This window comes from Anabas testudineus, chromosome 12 (assembly GCF_900324465.2).
Source record: "Anabas testudineus chromosome 12, fAnaTes1.2, whole genome shotgun sequence".
Taxonomy (NCBI): Eukaryota; Metazoa; Chordata; class Actinopteri; order Anabantiformes; family Anabantidae; genus Anabas; species Anabas testudineus.
In genome coordinates, this window is record NC_046621.1 from 1,952,251 (window position 1) to 1,962,197 (window position 9,947).

General features: G+C 39.5%; 1 protein-coding gene across 1 annotated transcript; it reads left to right on the top strand.

Moving 5' to 3' along the window:
- The first annotated feature begins 72 nt into the window (after positions 1 to 72).
- Positions 73 to 9,947, top strand: actr1 (actin related protein 1, centractin). The gene is made up of 11 exons (XM_026354854.1): positions 73 to 271; positions 2,295 to 2,359; positions 2,515 to 2,590; positions 4,488 to 4,613; positions 4,701 to 4,825; positions 5,394 to 5,610; positions 5,709 to 5,801; positions 5,914 to 6,088; positions 6,460 to 6,521; positions 6,751 to 6,791; positions 7,120 to 9,947. Exons 1-11 carry the CDS (start codon positions 224 to 226, stop codon positions 7,220 to 7,222), a joined length of 1,131 nt encoding a protein of 376 aa, XP_026210639.1. The 5' UTR covers positions 73 to 223; the 3' UTR covers positions 7,223 to 9,947.

Genomic DNA, 9,947 nt, shown 5'->3' on the forward strand with positions numbered 1-9,947 from the left:
TCAAATTTTACGTAAACGTGGTTGGTTAAGTTGCCTGTCAGTCAAACGGACGCCGCGGTGATGCGGAATGGAGGCGGGCCGCGGCTGCAGCACAGAGGAGCGGCGGCGTCGCGACGGAACAGTGCGGCGTGACAGGGCGTTATTTTTTACATGATTAAAACACTAAACGGGGACGAATACACACACGGACCGATAAAAACACATCTTAAATACCCAGTCCGTCATGGAGTCCTATGACATTTTAGCTAACCAGCCGGTTGTGATTGATAATGTAAGTATGATGATGTCATTCATCCACACCCAAACCGAGGCCGCTGGCTGGGACCGCTGGCTAACGGCTAGCTCCGCTTACTATTGTGTTTGGCTAACAATGTCGCTGGTCATAAGCTCAGCTGTTCTCATTAAATGTGCTGTAGCTACCAACAGTGCTCTACAGGGTTCCACCCAAAAGTACCATTAGCTCCATTTGCTAGCAATTGCAGCGGTGTCTGTTGCTGCATCCAGCCCCAAGCAGCGCTAGCCAAACCGGCTAGCTAATCTAAGCTTCTGTTTGTCAGATCTTGACTGTTAGCTATCAGTGGTGCTGTAGCGTTAGCTGTAACATTAGCTATCTTGTCATGTGTTGGGAATATTAAATCAGAACAGTATGCATGAGCTGTCAGTAAGGACGAGAGACTCATTTACACGATACATTTCAATGTTTTTATGTTGCACACTTACTGTGCATTGAGCTCTGGTGAGATGGCCACACGGATGTTTGCATTGCAATCAAAGGAAGGAATACAAACATGTTGCTAAGCAGATGTCTTTGCACCATATTTGTGTTTTCACTTTATTTAGAATTCTCCTCATGTTAAAATGTTTACCAGCAACCCTCCTTCGTGGCTGGGGTTAAGGTTAAGATCAGGGGCTGTTGTGATGTTTAATTAATCTGGCTATGATTTTAAATGAACTGATTGTGCTCTCCAGTCATGAGACAGTATAAACTTTGCCCTATATACTTATATAAAAGTAAGTGTAATAAAAAAATCAAAAATGCACATATTCTTTATCTTCTCGTTGAAAATGTTGTTATCTGCCACAATTTCCAATGTTTAAATGCTTAAAGCATAACTAATCTTCATAACTAATGACATCACAGTCTCGCTAAGTAACATTTCCAAGTAGATACCTACCAAATTTAATGAGTATTAAATGTAAGACAAGAACCTATTAAATATTTCAACAACAGTGATCTAAACCATTAGTCATCATCAAATTAGTTGAAGTACTGTGTTGTGATTAGAAATACAAACATATTAGCAACAAAAAATAGGTAATTAAGCAGAATGACCATTTCAGAAGCATTTTTATTATACTGTTGGATTTTAATTACTAATGTGTAACATCAGTTCACTAATGCAGCTCATGAGGGTGGAGCTAATTTCAGATACTATACATACTCAGTCTTATCTCAAATTTTATTTATTTATGCACGTTATGCGAAGTTCCAAGTGACAAGTTGTCACAATTCAGTGCTGTAAAACATACAATAGTGGAGGCAAAATAGACATACAGTGGTTGAGTAAAGTACATCAGAATTGTGCTTGTACCAGACACTGACCATATCCCCCACTGTGAAGAACTACGGTGACACGTTGTCAAACTGTTGACAGAATGACTGTACCACCACCAAGCATTAATGTACATTAAAATTAAATCCAGTGTAGCACCATTGATTCCACTTATTTTGTAGGTGTAAAATACTGTTGGGATCTGATTTAACTTAATGACCTAGTGCTACAAATAACTAATACAACAAGAGTAACTACTTAGTCTGTTTATCTGATGTGACTAGCAACTAACATCAGCAACAGAGCTAATCACTGTGGAATAATGTGTCAACACTACCAAGTAGGCTGAAGCGGTGTTCTTCCTGTTTTGTTGATATTGTGGGAATTCAGTATTAGCACTGCTCCCTACAGCTGGTGTCAGGGTTTAGCTTATGGTTTGGCATTGTAGAGATGACTAGCAGAAATTAGCAGATGCAGAAACACAACTGAGAGTCACAGAGACCTTAAACACAAGTTGTTCCAGCTTTACTCTTTTGAAGACAGTACAAGACAAAGTAGCTGTTGAGACAGAAGACATGTGGGTCACAGTGTTTCTGCTGGCTGCTTGGTGCGAGTGTGTGACTGCTGGTGGCCTGCGGCTGTGTCTTATGACCTCCCTGTTTCTCAAACACACACTGCTTCAGCTCTTAGTCCAGTCATAGCCCTATAATATTTCCTCTAATGTTAATTCTCTTTTTTTAGGGTTCGGGGGTAATCAAGGCTGGTTTTGCAGGTGACCAGATCCCGAAATACTGCTTTCCTAACTAGTAGGTGTTCCATGATATTTTCTCACAGCAGTCACATGTAAAGCTGCACTGGCTGATCTTCTCATTACTTTCTTGATAATTTGAATAACTCTTTGTCTATATAATGCCAGGTGTTGCTGTATATTGCCTGACTGTCTGTTTTTGTTATGCTACAGTGTTGGGCGTCCCAAGCATGTCCGTGTGATGGCTGGAGCCCTAGAGGGAGACCTTTTCATCGGACCCAAGGCAGAGGTAACTAACATACACTAACTGCTTCTTAGTTTGTATTCTGGCTTCTATTTATCCTGGGAAAACCAAAATCAAATACTAATGATGTATTTAAGCAGGAGCGCCCTGATAGCAGCATTATACTCCATTGTTCACTTCACTTGTTTTTATTGATTAAATACAAAAATGCCTTAAAACATTTCAAACTTGAGCTCTTCAAAAACCCTCCTGCATTTGACTGGAAGATAAGATGCTCCAAACAAACCCTAAACTAATGCAACATTATCAGTGTCAATCAAGTATTAAACCAAACCTGCAGGGCTTGATACATTTTCCCCATCAGGTCTTTAATTTATTGTAGGTTTTAGTATCAAATTAGTCCCAGAACTGATTTTTAAATCTCAGCAAACAGAGATAAACAGTTTTATAAGTAAACAATACTCAGTCCACCAGTTTATTGATACTGGATACTTATTGAAATAATATATTTTTATCTGTTGGCTAAACATAGCTCAGACTAGGTCAGTGATACGAAGGTTTCAATACTTATTTCATACGCACTGAAGCAACAGAATGATCATTTGAAGGCTGGAGTCCTTGATACTTTACTACTACTTGATACTATGAAAATGTAAGTTTATTTAGTTATTTCATCTCAGTTATTACAATGAATCTAGGACAAAGGACAGAAACATGTCTCTGTGTAACAGCACAGTTCAACAGCAACTTTAAATAACAGTTCTGACTTTAATCACTTGGTGAAGTATAAAGAGAACAAAGAGTATAAAGGTGAGTCATCATTTACTGATCTTGTTCAGTTTTAAGACATTTAGCAAATTCTGCTGAAAAGCTCCGTACGTCAAACGTTCCTTCATTTCTACTTGGAGTCTCTCGCACCAGTGCAGCCAAATCATTTACACATAGATAAATTATTTGGATTTTGTAGTGTCTCCTTAATGGAAATACATTTTAGGTTTGTGGTCGTTATAATTACTCTTTATGTTGCTGAGTTAGTTTAATGCAGTGTTTCAAATGTTTGCTGTTTGTAGTTTCCTCCAGTATTACAAATAACTTTTGTAAACTCAGTTTATATAAACTCAAACTCATCTTATGAATAGAACTTTAAACAAACTCAGATCAGTGATTTCCAACCATCCAGCTGAAAGTATTTTATGTAACTATGATATTCAGGCAAATGAGTTAAAAGGACATGTATCAGCTACACAGGTGACTTAAGAACACTCCTTGTTGTTCTCCTTGACACTAACGTTTTTTTCGATCATACTGAATTTATGTCCACGATCATACTGACATGTTCATGTTTTAATTTCCTGTAAAATCAAAGAAAATAGAAAAATAGACCACTTACAGTTTCTGAAGTGTAAGATAACATGTTCTGTCTGAGCTACAGTCTAAAAATAGAAACATTTTACTTAAGACAAAGAAAGGAAGGAAATATTTGACTTTAAAAAGCAGGAACCAGGAAATGAAATCTAACAAATCTATTAATTTATCATCAAAATGGTTTCTGATTAATTTTCAATCAATTCTTAAGGATAAGTTTGCCGACATAAATATTATAGAACGCACCAGATATTTTGTTAACCTGCATTCACCACCTTGTAGTTGTTAGGCAGCTGCCCCAGAAACATAAAACCCCAAAAGCCCCAGTTGTTCATGTACCTTACTAAGGTGTGTTTAGTGGAGGTACCACAAACTGAGACCCCACCATAGGTCATAAGCTACATCAGAAAACAGATAAAACATGTTCTTTCTTTCTTTCTCTTCACTTTTAAGTTTCTAATTGTCTTAGATATTTTGCCTTGTACCTCACTTGAAAGTCACTTTGGAAAAAGCTGTTGGTAGTGTTGATTTCTACCTTACTAATGTCTTTTTGTGTCACCACCTCTCTGTTGATCAGGAGCACAGAGGCTTGTTGTCCGTGAGATATCCGATGGAACACGGGATAGTGAAAGACTGGAACGACATGGAGAGGATCTGGCAATACGTTTATTCCAAGGAGCAGCTGCAGACTTTCTCAGAAGAGGTTGGCATCTCTATGTGACACATGGCTAAAAAGATATTTGAACATTTGATGTCTTGTTCCACATGTGACTTTTGTGTTTTTTTGCAGCATCCTGTACTCCTGACTGAGGCTCCTCTCAACCCCAGCAAGAACAGGGAGAAAGCTGCAGAGGTTTTCTTTGAGACCTTTAACGTCCCTGCTCTCTTCATCTCCATGCAGGCTGTGCTGAGCCTGTAAGAACTACTTTCTCTCTCTGTACTAGCTAGTTTGATAGACAAGTCTTGTTTAATGTAAAGGAGTTTAGAATTTATGTCAGTTATGTGATGTTTTGCTGGTTAGAGTAGAAAACACAGTGTCATCACTATTAGTCACATTAGTGCTGATTACCCAGTGAAGTTGAGGCCGAGGCTGCTGGTGGTGAATGTGTTAGAGTTGTTAAAAACACCTTTTGGTAACAACAGACAAATACAACATGATAGTTACTTCCTCTAGTCTAACTGTAAATTGAATGATAATTATAAAACAAAACAAATAAGACAAAGTCTGTCCAGGCTCATATTCTAAAAAGCCTATAGATACAGATGTCGTGCTCAGAAAACTGTGATGGACGAACTGATAACCTGAAAACATAATGTTAGTCAACTGGGAACCAAAGTGAAGCCAAACATAGTTTTTGACCATTTGCATTCCTTAAAACCTAAAAGTCAAATGTTTTTTGTACAGGTACAGCACCTTCTGACATGTGGATAGTTTGTGATTTGAGTGATGATTTGAGGAATGATTGGCCTCCTTTCTATGCAGGTACGCCACAGGCCGCACCACTGGTGTGGTTTTGGATTCGGGAGATGGTGTCACTCACGTTGTGCCCATCTACGAGGGCTTTGCCATCCCACACTCCATTATGCGTGTGGACATCGCTGGAAGAGACGTTTCTCGGTACCTGCGCCTGCTTCTGCGCAAGGAAGGCTACAACTTTAATACCTCAGCAGAGTTTGAGGTGGTCCGCACCATCAAAGAGGTAAAGTCATTTTTAAAATGTGAAATATAGAATATATATTCATATATAAATACATTTAACTTTTCCTTTTGTCTAATCAAATGTGTCTAACTTTTCAGAGAGCCTGTTACTTATCTCTCAACCCCCAAAAAGACGAGACTTTAGAAACCGAGAAGGCTCAGTATGTACTCCCTGATGGAAGCACTTTAAATGTGAGTTAAAGAAACAAAGATCAGGCGTATTCTGGAAAAGACATTAAAACATATTCCTCTGTGAAACTGTTCCCCTCCATCATGACCACAATTCCTGAAATCGTCTTTCCAGATCGGTCCAGCCCGGTTCCGTGCTCCAGAGCTGCTCTTTAGACCCGACCTGATCGGAGACGAGAGCTCGGGGATCCATGAGGTTTTGGCCTATGCTATCCAGAAGTCTGACATGGACCTCAGGCGCACACTGTTCTCCACCATAGTACTGTGTGGAGGCTCGACACTGATCAAAGGTTTGTATGACGAGGACAAGGCACACAGTGAAAACACATGTACATAAGTCATTGGAAAACTGTAGCACCCAGATTCTGTGCAGACATTTACATCACACAGGATTTTGTTATAGACTGAATTGTGTGAGCAGGACTTTGCTAATCATCACCGCGGCACTGGTCTTGACCCAAAATTGAATTTAACCGGACAACCCTGCATTATTTAGCCAGAGCCTGCATTTTATATCTGTTCCTATGATAAGTCTGCATGAGAACAAGCTGATGTTCCAGTATTTTTGATCTCTGTGTGAGAGCGAGATAATGTTTGACCATGTGTTTTTTGTTTTTTTGTTTTTTAAATACACTTAATCAATCCAATTTATTTCCTTTAGGTTTTGGGGAGAGGCTATTAACTGAAGTAAAGAAGCTTGCACCCAAAGACGTGAAGATCAAGGTAGGTCCAGACTGATGGGTGACGGCATGTCCACTGTGTGTGTGTGTCTGTGTGTCTGTGTGTCTGTGTGTGTGTGTGTGTGTGTGTGTGTCTGTGTGTGTGTGTGTGTGTGTCTGTGTGTGTGTGTGTGTGTGTGTGTGTGTGTCTTTATTGTAATGGGCAGCACTGTGAATTGTGCTCTGATCTGTAAAGATGTGTGTAACATGTTGCTTGTTTTTCCCCTGTCCAGATTTCTGCTCCCCAGGAGAGGCTGTATTCCACATGGATTGGGTAAGAATTCAGTCTCATGTAATCCTGTCACGATACCTACTTTAGTTAGACGATACATCGGGATTAAACAAATCCCATAAAAATTGTAATTGTCGATACAAGTTGTCTTCTTGAGAAGGGTGAGAGTCTTGTGTTGTCATATGGCGTATTCTTCTTCATTGATGGCAGGTTCTTCTTTTTCTGGACATTTGAATTTGCAGCTTTGCTGCTACTGATGATCTGTTATATCAGGCGACTTGATGATGCAACAGTAAAAACGAGGTTTACAAATGTGAATCGAGTACAGTTCAGCTGTTTCATAACGTCTGTCCTCCTTGTCTTGTGACAGTGGCTCTATCCTCGCATCGTTGGACACCTTTAAAAAGATGTGGGTTTCGAAGCGGGAATATGAAGAAGACAGAGCACGTGCCATCCACAGGAAGACCTTCTAGTAGGGGCCGGCGTCCTGCGAATCCCCCAGAACTGCCCTCAAACCCCCCCATCATACTGTCGGAGACTTGCATACTCTTGCACCTGTCATCTCCGGGTACCTCTGCATCATCCTTTATCAACCCAGCCGCTTCTGTCAGCCTGCTTTACCCCCCACCACCCCACCCACCCAGAGAAACTCACACGTTTATGTGTGGTCGTTTCCATATGTACCTTTTTCGTTCGTTTGTTTTTTTACTATTCGCCTCCTTTCCCGCTGCTCTTCCCGCTGTTGGGCGACGGTGTCCACACCAACCACAGTCCAAACACTCACATTCAGAGGGCCGCCAGGGTATCTCAGAGGGCAATGGTTAGCACTGTGGACTCTTACTACAGGCCCTGCTTATACTATTATTTAGTCCACATTGAAGTATTGGTATTGCTCTCTTGCCTACAAAGCCCTGCAAGGTGTAGAATATCATGAAATGTCAATAAACCTGAATGTTTTGTTTTTTCTTTATTTTGCTACTGCTCAAACTTCCATTCCAGACCGAAGATTTAGGTTTTTATTTGATGTCCATTTAGTAGTCTTTTTTTAAAGTATCTGACATGAATTAGCTGATGCAGAACAAAGGTTTGAAGTGCTATAGTTACATATAGTGCTAGTAAGGTAAAGATAACCACTGTGTCCTGTATCTGGTCTGAACTGCACAGTTGTTCTGTTAAAGTTAAAGCGGTTAATTTATCATCCAACTGACTGACCTGAATCTCTTATTATAAATCTTCTCTGTCGTTATTACAAGTGGAAAAACGATGTTTCTATGTAAGCATGACGATTTGTCAGCCGACACGATTAAAAGAGTAGGAAATGCCTTTTTTATTTTATTTTTTTTATCAGCCATTGAATTCCACGTTTACAGCAGTTGAGATGCACATTTAAAGGAGCGATCTGGTGTTTTTCAACCTTAGTCTTGTTCTCATGGTCGTGGCTGTTCACACTGTGGATCCTGCAAACTTTGCACCTTGTAGAGATTTGAAAAGAGAGAGTCTGGCAAAATACACATTTCACCTCTAGCAGCTTTCAAAACAATCTTACAGAAATGGTTTCTAGCACTTTGTTAGAAAGTCAACAGAAGAAGCCTTCTGTGTTGCTTTTGTAGATAATGTACTTGTACATTAATCTGCAGTAGTAACACAAATTAAAAGTAGTATTTTAAGATATAAGACTCGGAACGTTTTCCACAATAAATTTTACTTGAACTGACTTAAAAAGAGATTCCGGATGAGGCTGTCAGTGATTTGTCTGGCTCGTTACAGCTGTTGAGGGGAAGTTAATACAACAGTGATGAATTCTGGTAGTAACACAGCTGGAATCACACAGTAACACTGTTTTCTTATCCAGGTGTGAACTACTGAATGTACTGTCCAGCGTGCTGTTGAGATTTCGAACTTCGTTTCTCCATAACACCCTTCTCTGTGTTGATGTCAGAGATATTTCCAGAACTCTGATCTGTTCTGCCCCCATTCTTCCTTCTACCATTTCATTTAGCTTCTCGTCTTAGTCTCTGGTCGAGTAAACACAGGCGACCACGAAAGAGCTTTACTGATGACCACGTGTTGCTCTCAGATGAAGCAGTGCTGAATCTAAAAATTGATCGGTCATCTTATAATTAGAAGCTATTTTAATAATTTCACTAAAATCATTAAATATTCTCTGATTCCAGCTTCTTCAGTAAATAAAATATTTTGGTTTATTCAGACTGAACAGTCTTAGACATTTGAAGATTTCACAGTTGTGATGGGCTTTTCATAATTATCTGCAGATGAATGGGATTGCTATTTGCATCTGTATTTGAATGCTGTTGAGGCATTTCACAATCATTTAATCAGTAAAGAGCTTTTATGAATTCCCAGAGGTCAACGTGAAATCTACACATTATTTAAACCACAAATATATTCACTTTACTGTCACAAAGAAAAGCTGCAGCAAAATCTCATTTAAAAAGGGGCTGTTGTGTATTTCTGCTTGAAAACTGCTGAAAATTATTTAAATAGTTATAGATTACTGTTTGTTTGATTAGTGTTTGAAATGATTTCTGTAAAACACAGGTGTATGTAGAAAGCATGAGGAGGATCTCGAAACTAGAGCAGAGGAAGCAAAGATCGTAGGAGTCAGAGGGAGTCTGGAGAAAAAGACCTAGGTTGAAAAATACTACACGTATTTTTCTGTACTTGTTTCAGTTTCAGTGTAACATTCAGCTGATGTGATTAAAAAAATAGATTGAAGCTCTTTGCATGTTGTTAATTGTGCACATTTACAGATCTTCAGAGACAAGAGGCCAGACGCTGGAGTCTGGATGGAAAAAGACCAACGTCGCAGATGATTCGTTTTTCTCCTTCTCGCCCTTTTCCACTCTGTAGTAGTTAAAGTCTGGGTCTTATGATTTCCCTGCATCTCAGTTGCAGTGAAGGGGTCGTGTGCACACCTGCGTCCGCCTTACTCGGCCTGCGTCAGCGCCGGAGCGTCCACGTTGTCTGCTTTTGGGTGTTTTATTTTTATTTTTTGAATGAAAAAAGAAAATCAAAGGTTGTCAAATGTCATTAGCCTTGTGTACAGTGGAATGCGTTTCAGAAACAACCACCACTCAAACCGTAGGATAACAGACTAAAAATGTACAATACTGTTTATTCAAGTGTTTGCTTTTACTTTTCGTAAATTCAATATAATAAATAAGTTAATGGCTGCTG